Source organism: Populus alba, chromosome 17 (genome assembly GCF_005239225.2).
Source record: "Populus alba chromosome 17, ASM523922v2, whole genome shotgun sequence".
In the NCBI taxonomy this organism is placed as follows: domain Eukaryota; kingdom Viridiplantae; phylum Streptophyta; class Magnoliopsida; order Malpighiales; family Salicaceae; genus Populus; species Populus alba.
This window is the reverse complement of record NC_133300.1, coordinates 2,038,566-2,057,924: the sequence shown is the minus strand read 5'-3', so window position 1 is coordinate 2,057,924 and position 19,359 is coordinate 2,038,566. Positions and strand designations below refer to the sequence as shown.

General features: G+C 34.4%; 2 protein-coding genes across 2 annotated transcripts; both read right to left on the bottom strand.

The window, feature by feature from the left end:
• Positions 1–348: 348 nt before the first annotated feature.
• LOC140954892 (putative disease resistance RPP13-like protein 1) lies at positions 349–11,133 on the bottom strand. Its single transcript, XM_073405884.1, has 5 exons — positions 11,073–11,133; positions 5,213–5,488; positions 4,081–4,381; positions 3,516–4,034; positions 349–3,347 (listed from the first exon to the last, which is right to left on the bottom strand). The coding sequence occupies exons 1-5, from the start codon at positions 11,118–11,120 to the stop codon at positions 349–351; spliced, it is 4,143 nt and encodes a 1,380-aa protein (XP_073261985.1). The 5' UTR covers positions 11,121–11,133.
• A 2,960-nt stretch (positions 11,134–14,093) lies between these two features.
• On the bottom strand, positions 14,094–18,674 carry LOC118049828 (putative disease resistance RPP13-like protein 1). Its single transcript, XM_073405883.1, has 3 exons — positions 18,013–18,674; positions 16,286–16,739; positions 14,094–15,455 (listed from the first exon to the last, which is right to left on the bottom strand). The coding sequence occupies exons 1-3, from the start codon at positions 18,672–18,674 to the stop codon at positions 14,094–14,096; spliced, it is 2,478 nt and encodes an 825-aa protein (XP_073261984.1).
• Positions 18,675–19,359: the final 685 nt, after the last annotated feature.

Genomic DNA, 19,359 nt, shown 5'->3' with positions numbered 1-19,359 from the left:
TTATTGTATTTATATAGTTTGACCCATTTTTTTTTTTTTTTTTTAAGTTTCTTCATTCTATATTGAATATGATTTTTTTTACCTTTTATTAGTGTATACAGTTGTTTTATATATATAAAAAATACTCTAGAAAATATAGTTGTTAAACACAACTAAATGCATGATTTATATTACGAGATTAAATATTTTTTTATGAAATATTGATCTAATTGCTACTATATGTATAGACATTTCTACTTATTATTGGAAAATATTTTATATTAAAAATGTATTGTAAAACCTATTTATTAATTTTTTTATATATAAATAATCGCTCGGCCGCGGAGAGCGCGGGTACAAAACTAGATACTAACTAATGCAACAGCTGGGTGATTGATGATAAAAAAGTGGACAACCACTAATATCACGACATAGTGATAAGGACAGCTCTTCTTCTGGCAAGTACGCAAGCTTAGGACAATCCCGGATAATCAGTTCGCGAAGAGAGGTGAGGTGCTGAAGCCCCATCACAGATTTCAGATTTATCAGATCTGATATTTTAAGAGATACAAGGGAGGAGGGCAGCTTCTCTCCTGGCACGTACTCCAGCTTAGGAGAACTACATATATGTAATTCACGAAGAGAGGTAAGGTGTTGAAACCCCTTAAATTCCACATCTTCCAAATCCCCGATTTCAAGGTCTTCAAGGGAGGAGGGAAGTGTGCCTTCTTGAAGGGACTCAAGCTTCAGGCCCCTCCTTATCTTCATTTTACGAAGAGAGGAGAGGGCTCGAAGCTCCTTGTAGTCCCGGTCTTGCTGATCCCTTAACTGAAAGAATTCAAGGGAGGAAGGCAGCCCCTGCAACGATTCAAGTTTAGGACAACTCCCGATCTTCAATTTGTGAAGAGAGGTGAGGTGCTGAAGCCCAATGCAGTTCAGAGATTCCAGTTTACAGAGATGAAGGCATTCAAGGGAGGAGGGCAGTGCCTGTTCTGATATGTGCTCAAGTTTAGGGTAACTCTCGATACTCAAATTTCTAAGAGAGGTGAGGTGATGAAGCCCCTGGTATTCAAGGGAGGAGGGCAGCACCTGTTCTGATATGAACTCAAGTTTAGGGCAACTCTTGATCTTCAATGTGTCAAGAGAGGTGAGGTGATGAAGCCCCATGTAGTCCAGAGATTCTAGATTTCTGAGATAAAGGTATTGGAGGGAGGAGGGAAGCGCCAGTTCTGATATGGACTCAAGCTTAGGGCAGCCCAAGATACACAATCTCTGAAGAGATGTGAGGTGATAAAGCCCCATGTAGTCCAGAGATTTCAGGTTTTCCAGACGATTGATTTCGAGGGTAGTAAGAGTAGAGGGCAACGTCTCCTCTTCAAAAGACTCCACGTCGTTCCCAGTTAATCTGAAGCATGAAAGAGAAGGGAGTGCTTGCAAACCACATACCTTGAGTTTGATACAATCCACAATGTAAAGTGTGTTTAATTTGAAGGGTAAACCTCCTTCAGGAAACGAATCAACTTCTGGAAGTGAGATCAATTGCAAATCCTGTAGGGAAGGGAGGAGGGAACGCATGTTTTCCGGCAACGACTTCAAATATAAGCAACCCTCTAACACAAGGCTTGTCAAATCTGGGGCAGCTAGTCCTCCTTTGGGGAAAGAAACTAAATTAGGACAGTGACTGATTGTCAGATGACAGAGAGCAGGGACAGGTCTCTCGCCTATACAAAGGGATTCCAGATTGAGACAATGTTCAATGGTAAGTGCGGATACCTGGGGTAAAAAGTCTAGCTGGCAGCACTTAAATGAACTACATTCCTCGATTTTGATATCGGTGAAAAGAGAGGCATCCAAATGACTCATTTGCTCCATTCCCTTTAGCTGGGGATCTCGTTTAAAATGAAGGCACGGCGTGGATGGTTGATCTGATATCCCAAGCTGTCCTGTTAGCCCATTTATACGACTTCCATCGCCCTCAGATACATTGATTAAGTAGAGCATGGGTGCCTCTGGAATTGAAACCACAAGCTGTGGACATTCTTGAATATAAAGCCTCCATAAACAAGGAAGGTGACTAGGCAAGGCATTTGTTAACGTGGGGCAATGTTTTATGCGGAGCTCTGCAAGATGAGGGAAAGCACCATCTACATCCGTTTTCCATTCCTGCCATTTTTTCATCCCCTCAAACTTTAACATTTTGAGGGATTTAAATGGCTTCTCCATCGAAGGGTCACTTCTATAGAACTCAGAACCAACTGCCACGACTTCATCAAATCCTTCAATTTCGAGCTCTTCTAGAGATGGCAGCTGCCCCAATGGTGGTAAAGCGGTGCAGTACGTACATCCAAAAAGTTTCAACTTTACCATATTTGAGAAAGAAGACTTTCCAAGCCAGCCTGGAAACGTTGTACCCCCGTAACCAGTAATGACAAGCTGTTTCACATTTTCAGAAGGCTCCAATCTCTCAAGTACTTCTCTCTCGTGCCGCGTGTCATCCGTATTGCCATCCCACATCAACCCCAACTCCTCAATCTTCTTCTTACCCTTCAAATCGGCATTCAAAGCATCTTGAGCATTTGCAACATCTCTGAGATTCCGAATAGAAAGTTTTTTCCTTATATGTGAGAGCTTCCCCAACTCTTTCATGCTAGACCCGCTATCTTTTCCGACGATGTAAGATTCCAAAATTCGAAGCTGTGTGAGTTTCCCCATTTTTGATGGCATTTCTTTCAACTTTGTCCCTTCAATATCAAGATGTTGTAAGTCGACCAAGTTGGAAAGGTTGGATGGCAACTCCATGAGATGTCGGCACCTCTGTAACAATAAAGTTTGCAAATAGTACAAGGTGCACACACTTTCGGGCAACCTTTCAATGGCGGTGCAAGAAAGGTCCAAGTGCCGCAAATGTTTTAAGTTGCCAATGGAATTGAGCAACTCAGAAGAAATATCTTTTAGATGACATAAAGATAGCATTCGCAAGCGCTTCAGATTTGGCAAGATGTCATTCAGTGCCTCAATATCACCTTCACAAAAACAATTCGGCGGAAACAAGGCGCGCAAATGTTGGACTCCATGAATGCTACGAAACATCCGACGTCCTCCGCCATTTGCTGCCCCTGAAGTGATTGATAAATAACGAGTCCTTTCTGGAAGCGAGCATGAATGTTCACCCTCCAACCTAGAGCCCGATTCATTAATACCAAGCTTAAAGCAAAATTCTCCAGACGCGTATTCAGCTAAATCACTTATGAGGTCATGCATGCTGAAAATAGAATCATCAGTTGATTGCTGGAAAAGTGACCTGGAGACGAGATCATCAAAGTATTTTTCACCTATATCTTCCAACTCCTCAACGCCTCTGGGCTGGACTAGAAAATTATGTGCCATTCATTTAGTGATTAATCCATCCTTCTTGAATAAACAACCCTTCTGTAATATTGCACAATAAGCAAAACAACGTTTCAGGTGCGAAGGGAGATAATAATAGCTCAATGTTAGAGCTGGAGGGATGTTTTCATTCGACGAACCCCACATACTGCTATTGGATATCTTCTCCCATTGCCTGACATCTCCTACGGAGTGCAAAAGACCCCCAAGAGTTTTCGCAGCCAGCGGTAAACCTTTGCACTTTCTCACTATTTCTCTGCCAAATGCTTCCAAGTGTGAGACTGCTCCAGAATTTACACCACTAAATGCATCCCTTGCAAACAACTTCCAGCAATATTCATCGCTTATTACATTCAAGCGGTGAAAGGGGATGACAGTTTGCGTGACTCTTGCTACTTCTTCATCCCGTGTTGTCACGACAATCTTACTTCCTTGCTCCACATACCGCAAAGGTAGCAGTAGTTTATCCCATTCATTGTACTTGATGTTCCACGCATCATCTAGAACAAGAAGAAGTTTCTTCCCTTTCACTGCCTCCATTAGAGATTCATCTGGTTCTTTGGTGGGGCAAGTACTTGCGTCGATCTTATCAAGAATATCCTTAATAATCCTGTTGACGTCAAATTGTTGCGAAGCCCAGACCCAGGGTTTGAGCTTGAAGCACTCATCTACCCTTTTGTCGTTGTAGAGAAGCTGAGCAAAAGTGGTTTTTACCAATTCCGGCCATGCCCACAATAGGGACCGCACATAAATTTGAGCCATCCGTGTTTTGTTGTGTCAACAAGTGCTCCATTATGGCTTCCTTATCAGCATCCCTTCCATATACATGAGATTCATTAACCAGTGGAGTTGTTTTCTCTGACAATGGTCTCCATCCACCAGTACCTTCTATGTGGCGCAGATCACCCTTGTGTTTAAGTAAACGTTCAAGCTTCTCAAGGATCTTTTGTAACTCTGCTTCCATCTCTTTCATCCTTCTATTAGCTGGATTTAGAAATGGAACCCGATCCCTTACCTGCAATGGTGGACTAAATATATGAGATAGAATTCAGGAAAACATTATAATTTTTTAATATCAAAACATAAACATTAAGATTTTTACATCTAGAGAATTAATAAGTTTTCTTTTTCAAGATTTTACAATTGTTGATGCTAACTTAATGCACGCAGTAAAATTCAAGTTTTAAAAAGATAGTGATTAAATGTCATTAGTGATTTTCATAGCCCCTATTATATTATATTAAAAGTAAAGTATTTATTTTTTAATATTTAAAACAAAGATATGAAGCTTTCATGTATAAAATATCATTTCAGAGTCTAATTGTGCTAACAAAAAATCAGGGCATAATTCTTGGTGATTATTATATATATAAATACTAAGAAATTTAATATTTATAATAATGGGTTTTTGAATCTCGTAAGTCCTAATTATTCATCATGAAAAATATTGAAAGACAATTCAATTTTATATCCCTTATTTTTTCAGAACAATTAAAATTTATTTATGCTCTTATAAAAAAATATATAATTTAATTAAAATTGACAAAATTTATATAAATAATTCAGATTTTAAAAATCCAAAGCCCATGTCTAGAAAACTAATTAATAAATGAGAATTTGCAAGCATAATTTCGCCAGAGACACCAAAAGCCAATGATATTAGTTGCATGCATAACAATGAATACTCTTTAATTAAAACTCACAGAAAGACAACAACCATGCCTAAAATTATTTTTTCCTCGTTTACAGACTAGAGAGCATACATGAAAGTTAAAAAACAAACAAACAAAACAAACAAACATTTTATGAGGAAGCAAGGTCTATAGGTGCAAGAACTTACGCTTACCCAACTGCTGTCAGGTCGAGGGGTATCAATGTCCTTGGATCGTAGATATTCATAATCAATCTCCTCCGATATGTCCTCAGCTTCATAGACAGCATGTTGAACATCATTGAGCCAGTTCTTCACAGCACGATTTGTAATCTGCTTCTCCTCCGCATCGTCGAGTAGTCCGTTAACAGTATTCAGTGTTTCATTCAGCTTTTCCAGAAGACCACCATCGAGTTTATGGCTTTTGAAGAAGCCCAGAACCTCACGAGAGGCCAACCTGTCGACCAGAACCTGAATGACAGGAGAGAGAATTGATTCGCCGATCAACTCCAGAGCCATGTGGTGGATTTTTGCAGAAACGGTGAGGGTGGGAATATGTGAGAGAAGGAGTAGTGGAAAGCAGGAGGCTTGGTGGATTTTTGCAGAAAGGGTGAGAAAGTGATCATGTGAGAGATAATGATAATTAGGCCACTGAATTGCATGATGAGAATACGTAGACTTTATAGGAAAATAAGAGACAAGAAAATTATATTAATTATATTATATTGTATCCGCGCTCCACGATTCAGGCACAGGTATTATTGTTGTGTTTTATACTATCTTAACAAATTTCAACAAAAATAAATAAATAAATTTGTTAATCGAAGAATAAAAAGATAATATATGTGTTTAATACAATAAATTTAAAAATATATAAACTGTAAAAAAAACATGAATGTTAATTCAAGATTAAATTTAAATTAAGAAGTTGATTTTTCTAATAAAAAAGCAAAACATAGATACATATAAATATTATAATAAAGGAAATAGAAAAGACAGCGAGACCATTTTTATAGTTAATTTTTATTTAATTATATGGCAATTAAAATAAATATTTGAAAGAGTTTGGATGATTTAAATTTTATAGATTTTTTGTTTCAAATTCTTTTCATCTCTTATATTTTTTTTTCCTATTTTGAATAAAAAAATATTTTGTATTAATAAAACCCTTTTTTGAATTAACACTTAAAGTTATTAAAACCAATATTCTCAAGAATTCTAATAATTTAAATCCATGAGGAAAAAATATGTTTCTTTGGTCAAAACTCCCTTTTCCTTATTTATTTGTTTTTTTTATTTTGAAGAAAACATGTTTTTTTTATTAAAAACATTTTTAAAATAAAAAATCATCATGATTTGAAAAGAAAGTTTCAGTAACAAAAAATTATGTCTTTATAATTTTTATGCGCTTGTAAGGAAAAATAAAAGAATAATTAATTCACATAAACAAACAAATAAAAATTCACAATAACAAAATATATATTTTATTCCTCTGTAAAGATTCATGTGCAATATTTAAAGACCAAGTGAATGAAGCTCATGCGCACCCATGCTTTGAAAGGCTAGGCTCAAATGCTTGATTTGCTACATGATCAGCCTCTATTGAATCTAAAAGGTTAGGCTTGCGTGTTTATATATATATATATATATATATATATATATATAAAACACGCAAGCCTAACCTTTTAGCAATTTGTCTAAGATTTTTTTGAAATAGAACAAATAACATGTTGTTCACTTTAGCAAATAATATGTTGTTGTCTAGTAGGAAATTAGAAACCAACGTTTTGGACTACCAAAACTCTTAAATGTCAACTTGTTTTTAACCAAAAATATCTTGGGAACCTTAAAAAAACCCCATACAAAAAAACTTTATAAGCACCAATTTGTCTTTTCTATCATGGTTAAACAGTAAAATCACATTGATTTAACTTCTTTTTTAAAGGTAAATCTATTAACATTAAAATCAATATTTATGTTCTTGAAATATGACTCACCAAAATACTTCTTTGTTTTCTTTTTTTTTTCCTAGCATTTTTCTCTTTATACTGAATTGAAATGTGAGGAAAATAAATTTTTAAAATTAAATATAAATAGATAAAACTAGAAGGATAATAAAAAAAATAGGAACCACAGTAAACTTTAATGAGAATTTCCAATAACAAAACTCAATAGTAAAAGAGTGAAACATGTGGGAAATGAAGTTTACAGCTAAAATATAAACACATAAAATTAGTTCAAAACTATTTTAAAAAAAAACTTCATTTGGCATTACTATTAGAAGGTATTTGGTAGAAAGCTAAAAGAACATGGGTGAAATTATCACATAAATAAAAATTATTATAATAGCAAATTTAAAAAGTGTAATTGTTGGCTTATAAAAAAGACTGGTGTTCTTACAAATTGAACGGTACTTTAGTACTTCTCACAATAATTTAAAGATGAACTTTAAACTTTTTTATTGATTGAACCTCAATGACAGCACAGATAAGTGACCTCCACTCAACTCCAGAGCCATGGTGGATCTTCGCGGAACTATACAAGTTGTTTTACTAATTTCTCGAGACCATATAATATATTTATTTTTTCATTCTACAATTTGTTTAATTTATAAATTTACTATAATTTCATTGTAACGTTACTGATTTTTAACTGAGGTTTACACAAACACTTTTTCACAAAGTTATTTGTTTACTTTTATTTTTAATTTTCATTATAATTTCTTAAAATTATTTTTATCACTCTCAAAACACATCTATTTTAATTTTTTTTAATTTTTCCTAATTCTTATATTCGTCGAAACCCATTACCGATTTTAGCATGATATATACTTCATTAAAAATATATTTTTTAATTTAACTTAAGGGATGTTTTCATTCGACAAACCCCACATACTGCTTGACATCTCCTTCAGAGTGCAAAAGACTCCCAGAGGTCTTCGCAGCCAGCAGTAAACCTTTGCACTTTCTCGCTATTCCTCTGCCAAATGTTTCCAAGTGTGAGGCTGCTCAAGAATTTGCAACCCTAAATTAAATGCATACCTTGCAAGAAGAACCTGCCAGCAATCTTCATCGCTTAGTGCATTCCAGCGCTGAGAGGGGATGAAAGTTTAGGAAAAAATAGCTAGAAAAGTAAGAGAAGGAAGGCAAAAGAAGTGGACAACATCTTTGTGATAGCCGTGGATTTGTTGCTTGGACCAGAGATCAAATATTGCATTTTGGATAATCATGATGTCTGCTTCTACCTTTTCTTTTCACTTCTTCTTAAAGGTTAAAATGTTGAAGGTGCAACCTTCTTTTTCTTATTTTAGGGCAAGCAAAGTACTTTTGGCCTAACAAAAACATATGCACCTCTCTTTTTTTCCACCAAAGACAAAAAAATAGTGGGGATACTGACTCGAAACACCCATTTATATTATCATAAATCATAGGGTAGCTCAACTCATTAAAAAATATGCACCTCTCTTTTTTTCCACCAAAGACAAAAAAATAGTGGGGATACTGACTCGAAACACCCATTTATATTATCATAAATCATAGGTTAGCTCAAATCATTAAAAAATTGGGCTTTAGTTTATGTTTTAATTTAATTTATTTGAATTTTTAGTTGAAATTTATTAATTAAACATTATTTATTGGGTTTAATTTAATTATTATTGGGTATGAGCTTAATTACTTGTTCTAGTTAGGGTTTCAGTATTTGTTCAGCCTTTTATTCTCTTTTGTTGGCTTCCTTTTCTTTTCTCTCTTCTTTAACTTTAAATCTCTTTTGTCTCCTATGGACTTTGGTATTAGAGCATTGTTCTTGGGTGGGATTAGAGTTGTTTTCTTCACTTGTAGTCATGATTTAGAAAAGGGAGAGGAGGCATAGAACATGTAAGAACCAAAAAGGTATCCACATTGGAGAAGAAGAAGCTACTGAGAGAGGATGGAGGTGGTGATGCAGTTCTTGTCTCTTTTTTTCTTGAACAAACCGATAGAGGACACGTGAGGTGAATGTGTGTTGTTTCTTCTTTCAGTAAGGGTTTTTTGATCGATTTTTATCCTTTCGTTGCTCTCTTTATGGTTTCCATATCTGATTATTTTTTGCTTATGCATTTGCCATTCAAACCAATCTCTCTCTCTCTCTTTTTTTCACTTTGTTTTTCTGTTTTGTTAACGAGAAGACCTTTAATAATGAATAAAGGATGGTTTTGGTAACGATTGATTTGGTTGTGGCATGGTATTGCAAATGCATATGCAGTTACTTCTGCCTTTCAGGTAGGTTTGGACCTGATGACTACAAGTGTCCAGTTTTTTTATTTTATTGTTTTGTTTGGAACCAATGGTTGATATGTGCGGATAACACTTATATCACATATAGTTTTTATTTTTTTATTGATTTTTTCTTTTGTTTTTATTTTATAAAAATAGTAATTATTTCTATTTCTCTCTAATCATTTTATTTTATTTTTATATTAAATTTAACACTATTTCTTTTGAGATTTTTAAATCCTTCAACTAATTAGATATTGTTTTGATTTTATTCCTCATCATTTAATTTCTATTTTTTAATGTTGAATTTAATCTTTATTTTTTTTTACTTATGTTTATTTTGTTTTAACTCTTTTATATTGGTATTTTTAAGATTTCGTTACTTAGCTTCTTTTTTTTTTTTTTTTAAAGGTTTGCACATATTGATTTTGGTTTCTTCATGAGAGAAATTATTTTTAAAAAAAAACTTATTCTTCAATATTTAATTTTTATGAAATCAGTTTTTGTGTTTTGTTTTTGCTTTCCTTCCGATAAAATTATCTAAATCACATGCCCATGGTCACATGGTTGACTTAGAAAAAATTTAATTATTTTGGTTTTCAGTTAACATGAGATTATTATTTTATCCCGGTTGAGGGGTTGTTACAATATCAATTCAGATTCAGATTCAATTATAAATGAATTATATTCCACAAAACATCAAAAAATATAATTTTAACAATAAATTTATTTGTATTTTCACTTTAATTTTATGAATTTTTTTTTACGTATCCTAAATCCTTCCCCAAGCTGCGGACATTCTTCAATACCAATAATCGATAAAGAAGGAAGGTGACGAGGCATGGCACTTGTTAACCCGGGACACCGTAATATGTTGAGATCTGTAAGATGAGGGAAAGCACCAGCTACATCTGTTTTCCATTCCTGCCATTTTTTCGTCCCCTTGAACTGTAATATTTTGAGGGATTTAAATGGATTCTCCATCGAAGAGTCACTTCCATAGAACTCAGGACCAACAGCCACGACTTCATCAAATCCTTTAATTTGGAGCTCTTCTAGAGAAGGCAGCTGACCCACTGGTGGCAAGAGGATGCAGTTCTTACATCCAGAAAGTTTCAACTTTACCATATTTGAGAAAGAAGAGTTTCCAAGCCAGCCTGGAAACGTTGTACCCATTAATGGCAAGCTCTTTCACATTTTCAGAAGGCTCCAATCTCTCAAGTACTTCTCTCTCGTGCCGTGTGTCATAGCCCTTTTTCAAGAATTTACAATTGTTGATGCTAACTTAATTCACGCAGTAAAATTCAAGTTTTAAAAGAAAGTGATTAAATGTCATTAGTGATTTTCATAGCCCTTGTTATATTATATTAAAAGTAAAGTATTTATGTTTAATACTTAAAACAAAGATATGAAGCTTTCATATATAAAATATCATTTCAGATTCTAATTGTGCTAACAAAAAATAAGGGCATAATTCTTGGTGATTATTATATATATAAATACTAAGAAATTTAATATTTATAATAATGGGTTTTGAATCTCGTAATTATTCATCATTAAAAATATTGAAAGACAATTCAATTTTATATCCCTTATTTTTTCAGAACAATTAAAATTTATTTATGCTCTTATAAAAAATATATAACTTATTTAAAATTGACAAAATTTATATAAATAATTCAGATTTTAAAAAATCCAAAGCCCATGTCTAGAAAACTAATTAATAAATGAGAATTTGCAAGCATAATTTCGCCAGAGACAGCCAATGATATTAGTTGCATGCATAACCTGTCGACCAGAACCTGAATGACAGGAGAGAGAATTGATCCGCCGATCAACTCCAGAGCCATGGTGGATTTTTGCAGAAACGGTGAGGGTGGGAATATGTGAGAGAAAAGGAGTAGTGGAAAGCAGGAGGCTTGGTGGATTTTTGCAGAAAAATAAATGAATAATTAATTCACATAAACAAAATAAAAATTCACAATAACAAAATATATATTTTATTCCTCTTCAAAGATTCATGTGCAATATTTAAAGGCCAAGTGAATGAAGCTCATGCGTATTAACAACAACAAAATAACTTTGCAGCAGTAGTAGGAGACAGCAGCAGCAGCAGCACAGGATCCTCACCTTTGCCAGCAACTGCAGCAGCACCACCACCACATGATCCTCACTCTCGTCACTAACCATTCTAAAATAATATCTCCAACGGCTACTATTCAGAATGGTAATTAAGCATACATGGAAATCATAGTTGTGGCTACCTCAACCAACAGCTACTTCTCAAAGAAGGAAATTACAGCTTTGGCACACCTCTCATAGTTGTGGAAACTACAACTACCTTATATCAGAAACAAATCAATATATATAAATAAGGAATATTGTATTCATAGAAAGAAATAAGTAATGAAAAGGCAATAGCTAATTACTACTCTATATATAAAGAGTATCCTATACAAATTATAATTAATGGTGCTCACGTTTGTATGCTTAATAGTATTGTAGTAAACACATATTCTTCATCTGCTGTGTCCCCTGTTCAGCTTTTTCTCTTGGTATCAGAGCTTGAGTGAGCACACACATATCAAATACAATCACATCCTTCATAATGACTTTGTTGTCTCTCAATGTTGGTGACTTTATTACCCTCAAACTTAACCAAACAAACTACCCATTATGGAGAGAACAAGCTCTAGCTCTTGCAGAAAGTCAGGAGCTTGTTGAGCATCTCACCAATGAAGTTCTTGCACCAGCAAAATACAACACACGAGATTCAATCAACAACCTACACACAAAAAATACAGCACCAGTCCTAACAAAAGCCTTCATCATTTGGAGAAAATCTGACCGACTCCTTCGAGGTTGGATTATTGGAAATCTTGTCTGAAGAAGCACTTAGTCTTGTTGTTGGACTAGAAACAGCATTTGCTGTTTGGGAAGAATTAAAGAATGCGTATGCTAAGGATTCACAAGAACGTGAATTCACACTTCGGCAACAGGTTACCTACTTCCGTAAACATGAAAATCAATCCATGGAAGAGCATATCCGCACCTTCAAAAGATTGTGTGATAGCCTTGCAGCAATTGGAAAACCAGTTTCAGACAATGAAAAGGTTTTTTGTCTTCTCACCAGCCTTGGTCCACACTATGAAAACTTCACAACAACCATGTTGAAGCCTACAAGACCATCCTATTCAGAGCTGGTTTCACAGCTTCAAAACTTTGATCAACGCCGAAATTGGTTCTCCTTCATAACAAACACACAGGTTCCACAACAACTTGCGTTTTATGGACAACAACAGCAACACCATCAGCAGAGAACATAGCAACCTTCCTCAGCACGTAGCACATATCAATTCACATCTGATGGAAGAGGATTTCAAGCCCAGCAATCTAGAGATCAAAACAGAAGGTATTTTAATCTCACTCAACCACGTCGTCCTCCACCACCAGGAGAACGCCGCATGACTCAAACAGAACGAGATTTGTATCGCGAAGACAAATGCCAATATTGTGGCACAACGAGTCACATTGCTAAAATATGCTAGTGATACCTAAACAAAATACTACTCAGGACACTGAAATCCCATAAGCACTAGTAGCCCTTACGCTAGACAACACCGTAGTTGACACGGAATGGACATCAGACACTGGTACATCAAATCATATGACAAGTAAGCCAGGTATGTTAACTGATGTTCGTAAGTATTTTGGAACTGACTCTATTGTTATTGGAAATCAATCGTCTCTACCGGTTGTTGGTATTGGAGATTCATTTATTAAACAAAACAATACTAAATTACCTATTAATGATGTTCTCATTGTTCCTGAATTAACTAAAAATTTACTTTTAATAAGTCAGCTTACCAAACAATTTCCTATGAACTGTGAGTTTTCTGACGTTGATTTTTGAGTTAAGAAATGGAAAACAGGACAACCTCTGATCACAAGTAGATGTAAGAGTGATCTTTATGTCTTGCACAACTCGCCAGAATTATATTTTTCCTATCGTTTTAAAACTGGATCAGCAGAAGTTTGGCATCAATGCCTAGGACATCCTCAAGCTTCTGTAGTGCAGCTATTAAAAAATAAAGGATTGATTGACGTCACATGACCTATGAAGACTGAGCAACTTTGTGATGGTTGTCAATTAGGAAAACTTAGCAAACTACCTTTTTCGCATTCTGAACATTCAAGTACTGATGTTTTTGAAAAAATACATTGTAATTTATGGGGACCTGCCCCTGTTTTATCAATTGGAAAATTCAAATATTATGCTTGCCTAGTAGATGATTTCTCTAAATATACATGGATAATTCCTTTTCATAACAAATTTGATTTTCTAATAGTTTTTATATCATTCGAAAAGTATACTAATAGGCAATTCAATAAACAGATCAAAGTCTTTCACTCAAATGGAGGAGGAGAATTTATTAACTCAAAATTATTCGCTCCACAGGAATTGTTCACCAGGTATCTTGTCCTTACACTCCTGAACAAACAGGTATGGTTGAAAGGCGACACATAATTATAAGAGAACTAGGTATGACAATGTTATTTCATAGCGGTACTCCTTTATTTTTATGGGTTGAGGCTTTTTCAACTGTTGTTTATCTCATTAATAGACTACCCTCTACTCCTCTTAACTCTGACACTCTGTACTTTTGCTTACATGGTAAACATCCTATTTATTCATTTCTTTGTATTTTTGGCTCCCGATGTTTCCCTTATACTTGGGACACAAGATGGAATAAATTTGATCTAAAAAGTGTTCCATGTATTTTTGTAGGATATAGTAATCAACATAAGAAATATAAATGCTTTCATCCAACAAGCAAAAAAAATTTTTGGTAACCTTTCCATAGCATTCGCAAGCGCTTAAGATTTGGCAAGATGTCATTCAGTGCCTCAATATCAACTTTCCTAAGAAACAAGGCGCACAAATTTTGGCCCTCCAACCCAGAGCACGATTCATTAATACCAAGCTTAAAGCAAAATTCTCCTGACGCGTATTCAGCTAAATCACTTATGAGGTCATGCATGCTGAAATCTGATTGAACATGAAGTGATTGCTGGAAAAATGATCTGCAGATAAGATCATCAAAGTATTTTTCACCTATATCTTCCATCTCCTCGACGCGTCTGGACTGGACTAAAAAACCTTGTGCCATCCATTCAGTGATTAATCCATCCTTCTCGAATAAACAACCCTTCTGTAATATTGCACAATAAGCAAAACAACGTTTCAGGTGCGAAGGGAGATAATAATAGCTCAATTTTAGAGCTGGAGGGATGTTTTCATTCGACGAACCCCACATACTGCTATTGGATATCTTCTCCCATTGCCTGACATCTCCTACGGAGTGCGAAACACCCCCAAGAGTTTTCGCAGCCAGCGGTAAACCTTTGCACTTTCTCACTATTTCTCTGCCAAATGCTTCCAAGTGTGAGACTGCTCCAGAATTTACACCACTAAATGCATCCCTTGCAAACAACTTCCAGCAATATTCATCGCTTATTACATTCAAGCGGTGAAAGGGGATGACAGTTTGCGTGACTCTTGCTACATCTTCATCCCGTGTTGTCACGACAATCTTACTTCCTTGCTCCACATACCGCAAAGGTAGCAGTAGTTTATCCCATTCATTGTACTTGATGTTCCACGCATCATCTAGAACAAGAAGAAGTTTCTTCCCTTTCACTGCCTCCATTAGAGATTCATCTGGTTCTTTGGTGGGGCAAGTACTTGCGTCGATCTTATCAAGAATATCCTTAATAATCCTGTTGACGTCAAATTGTTGCGAAGCCCAGACCCAGGGTTTGAGCTTGAAGCACTCATCTACCCTTTTGTCGTTGTAGAGAAGCTGAGCAAAAGTGGTTTTACCAATTCCGGCCATGCCCACAATAGGGACCGCACATAAATTTGAGCCATCCGTGTTTTGTTGTGTCAACAAGTGCTCCATTATGGCTTCCTTATCAGCATCCCTTCCATATACATGAGATTCATTAACCAGTGGAGTTGTTTTCTCTGACAATGGTCTCCATCCACCAGTACCTTCTATGTGGCGCAGATCACCCTTGTGTTTAAGTAAACGTTCAAGCTTCTCAAGGATCTTTTGTAACTCTGCTTCCATCTCTTTCATCCTTCTATTAGCTGGATTTAGAAATGGAACCCGATCCCTTACCTGCAATGGTGGACTAAATATATGAGATAGAATTCAGGAAAACATTATAATTTTTTAATATCAAAACATAAACATTAAGATTTTTACATCTAGAGAATTAATAAGTTTTCTTTTTCAAGATTTTACAATTGTTGATGCTAACTTAATGCACGCAGTAAAATTCAAGTTTTAAAAAGATAGTGATTAAATGTCATTAGTGATTTTCATAGCCCCTATTATATTATATTAAAAGTAAAGTATTTATTTTTAATATTTAAAACAAAGATATGAAGCTTTCATGTATAAAAAATCATTTCAGAGTCTAATTGTGCTAACAAAAAATCAGGGCATAATTCTTGGTGATTATTATATATATAAATACTAAGAAATTTAATATTTATAATAATGGGTTTTGAATCTCGTAAGTCCTAATTATTCATCATGAAAAATATTGAAAGACAATTCAATTTTATATCCCTTATTTTTTTCAGAACAATTAAAATTTATTTATGCTCTTATAAAAAAATATATAATTTAATTAAAATTGACAAAATTTATATAAATAATTCAGATTTTAAAAATCCAAAGCCCATGTCTAGAAAACTAATTAATAAATGAGAATTTGCAAGCATAATTTCGCCAGAGACACCAAAAGCCAATGATATTAGTTGCATGCATAACAATGAATACTCTTTAATTAAAACTCACAGAAAGACAACAACCATGCCTAAAATTATTTTTTCCTCGTTTACAGACTAGAGAGCATACATGAAAGTTAAAAAACAAACAAACAAAACAAACAAACATTTTATGAGGAAGCAAGGTCTATAGGTGCAAGAACTTACGCTTACCCAACTGCTGTCAGGTCGAGGGGTATCAATGTCCTTGGATCGTAGATATTCATAATCAATCTCCTCCGATATGTCCTCAGCTTCATAGACAGCATGTTGAACATCATTGAGCCAGTTCTTCACAGCACGATTTGTAATCTGCTTCTCCTCCGCATCGTCGAGTAGTCCGTTAACAGTATTCAGTGTTTCATTCAGCTTTTCCAGAAGACCACCATCGAGTTTATGGCTTTTGAAGAAGCCCAGAACCTCACGAGAGGCCAACCTGTCGACCAGAACCTGAATGACAGGAGAGAGAATTGATTCGCCGATCAACTCCAGAGCCATGGTGGATTTTTGCAGAAACGGTGAGGGTGGGAATATGTGAGAGAAGGAGTAGTGGAAAGCAGGAGGCTTGGTGGATTTTTGCAGAAAGGGTGAGAAAGTGATCATGTGAGAGATAATGATAATTAGGCCACTGAATTGCATGATGAGAATACGTAGACTTTATAGGAAAATAAGAGACAAGAAAATTATATTAATTATATTATATTGTATCCGCGCTCCACGATTCAGGCACAGGTATTATTGTTGTGTTTTATACTATCTTAACAAATTTCAACAAAAATAAATAAATAAATTTGTTAATCGAAGAATAAAAAGATAATATATGTGTTTAATACAATAAATTTAAAAATATATAAACTGTAAAAAAAACATGAATGTTAATTAAAGATTAAATTTAAATTAAGAAGTTGATTTTTCTAATAAAAAAGCAAAACATAGATACATATAAATATTATAATAAAGGAAATAGAAAAGACAGCGAGACCATTTTTTATAGTTAATTTTTATTTAATTATATGGCAATTAAAATAAATATTTGAAAGAGTTTGGATGATTTAAATTTTTATAGATTTTTTGTTTCAAATTCTTTTCATCTCTTATATTTTTTTTTCCTATTTTGAATAAACAAATATTTTTTATTAATAAAACCCTTTTTTGAATTAACACTTAAAGTTATTAAAACCAATATTCTCAAGAAATTCTAATAATTTAAATCCATGAGGAAAAAATATGTTTCTTTGGTCAAAAACTCCCTTTTCCTTATTTATTTGTTTTTTTATTTTGAAGAAAACATGTTTTTTTTATTAGAAACATTTTTAAAATAAAAAATCATCATGATTTGAAAAGAAAGTTTCAGTAACAAAAAATTATGTCTTTATAATTTTTATGCGCTTGTAAGGAAAAATAAAAGAATAATTAATTCACATAAACAAACAAATAAAAATTCACAATAACAAAATATATATTTTATTCCTCTGTAAAGATTCATGTGCAATATTTAAAGACCAAGTGAATGAAGCTCATGCGCACCCATGCTTTGAAAGGCTAGGCTCAAATGCTTGATTTGCTACAGGATCAGCCTCTATTGAATCTAAAAGGTTAGGCTTGCGTGTTTATATATATATATATATATATAAACACGCAAGCCTAACCTTTTAGCAATTTGTCTAAGATTTTTTTTGAAATAGAACAAATAACATGTTGTTCACTTTAGCAAATAATATGTTGTTGTCTAGTAGGAAATTAGAAACCAACGTTTTGGACTACCAAAACTCTTAAATGTCAACTTGTTTTTAACCAAAAATATCTTGGGAACCTTAAAAAAACCCATACAAAAAAACTTTATAAGCACCAATTTGTCTTTTCTATCATGGTTAAACAGTAAACAGCAAAATTCTCCTGACGCGTATTCAGCTAAATCACTTATGAGGTCATGCATGCTGAAATCTGATTGAACATGAAGTGATTGCTGGAAAAATGATCTGCAGATAAGATCATCAAAGTATTTTTCACCTATATCTTCCATCTCCTCGACGCGTCTGGACTGGACTAAAAAACCTTGTGCCATCCATTCAGTGATTAATCCATCCTTCTTGAATACATAACCCTTGGGAAATATTGCACAATAAGCAAAACAACGTTTCAGATGTGAAGGGAGATAATAATAGCTCAATGTTAGAGCTGGAGGGATGTTTTCATTCGACAAACCCCACAAACTGTTATTGGTTATCTTCTCCCATTGCTTGACATCTCCTACGGAGTGCAAAACGCCCCCAAGAGTTTTCGCTGCCAGCGGTAAACCTTTGCACTTTCTCACTATTTCTCTGCCAAATGCTTCCAAGTGTGAGACTGCTCCAGAATTTACACCACTAAATGCATCCCTTGCAAACAACTTCCAGCAATCTTCATCACTTATTACATTCAAGCGGTGAGAGGTGATGACAGTTTGCGTGACTTTTGCTACATCTTGATCCCGTGTTGCCACGACAATCTTACTTCCTTGCTCCACAAACCGCAAAGGTAGCAGTAATTTATCCCATTCATTGTTGGGTACTGTTGTAGGCATGCGTGAATTATTCACGCATGCTTGCAACAGTAACAAGGTAATTATTTTACCTTTGCGCAGCAAATGACTTAATTTACAAAGCGTGGAGAAGGAATAAGTTACCTGGTTTTGCAGAGACTTTGCTGGAATCGCTGGGCGAAGCTCCTCTCTTGCTTTCGAATTCCCCTGCTCTGGACGAAGACTATGATGGTAAGGGTCCTGGTGCTGCGGGTTGGTTGGACGAAGACTATGAATCCTTGAGTTATAATGCCATTTACACAACAGTTCTAGGTGTTTGGACTATTCAATTTGGTCATTGGACTTTAATTTTCTAGTAATTTTTCCTTGAGTCGGTTCCAAACTTTGGTATTTTTTCAATTACACCCCTGATTTCTTTAATTAATTAAATCAAAGTTTAATTAAGTCCTCAAACTTATTAATTATTCAATTAAAATCTTGATTTCATTAATTAAAATAATCTAAATTTTAATTAAATCAATTCTCCAATTAAGCCCTTGATTTAATTAATTAAACTAGTCAAGAGTTTAATTAAATATTTAAACTTCATATTTAAACTTCCAATCATGTTGCCCTTAACCCAAATTTTAATTCATTCTTCATTTATTTTTTTTATTTTTTTTTTTCATCATTTTTTTTTAAATAAAATAATTAAAATAAAAAGGTCAAAAATTGGATTATGACAATT

What these genes read in the sequence shown, in the direction of transcription:
- LOC140954892 (XM_073405884.1), bottom strand. Translation starts at nt 11,120, where the DNA reads ATGGCTCTGGAGTTGATCGGCGGATCAATTCTCTCTCCTGTCATTCAG. An exon ending in TGTGGGCATGGCCGGAATTG is followed by an intron (nt 4,035 to 4,080) that starts GTAAAAACCACT and finishes ACAAAAGGGTAG; the next exon opens with ATGAGTGCTTCAAGCTCAAA. An exon ending in GGAGAAGATATCCAATAGCA is followed by an intron (nt 3,348 to 3,515) that starts GTATGTGGGGTT and finishes ATAATTTTCTAG; the next exon opens with TCCAGCCCAGAGGCGTTGAG.
- LOC118049828 (XM_073405883.1), bottom strand. Translation starts at nt 18,674, where the DNA reads ATGCCTACAACAGTACCCAACAATGAATGGGATAAATTACTGCTACCT. An exon ending in AGTGATTTAGCTGAATACGC is followed by an intron (nt 16,740 to 18,012) that starts GTCAGGAGAATT and finishes CATGCAATTCAG; the next exon opens with TGGCCTAATTATCATTATCT. An exon ending in CTCGACCTGACAGCAGTTGG is followed by an intron (nt 15,456 to 16,285) that starts GTAAGCGTAAGT and finishes CCACCATTGCAG; the next exon opens with GTAAGGGATCGGGTTCCATT.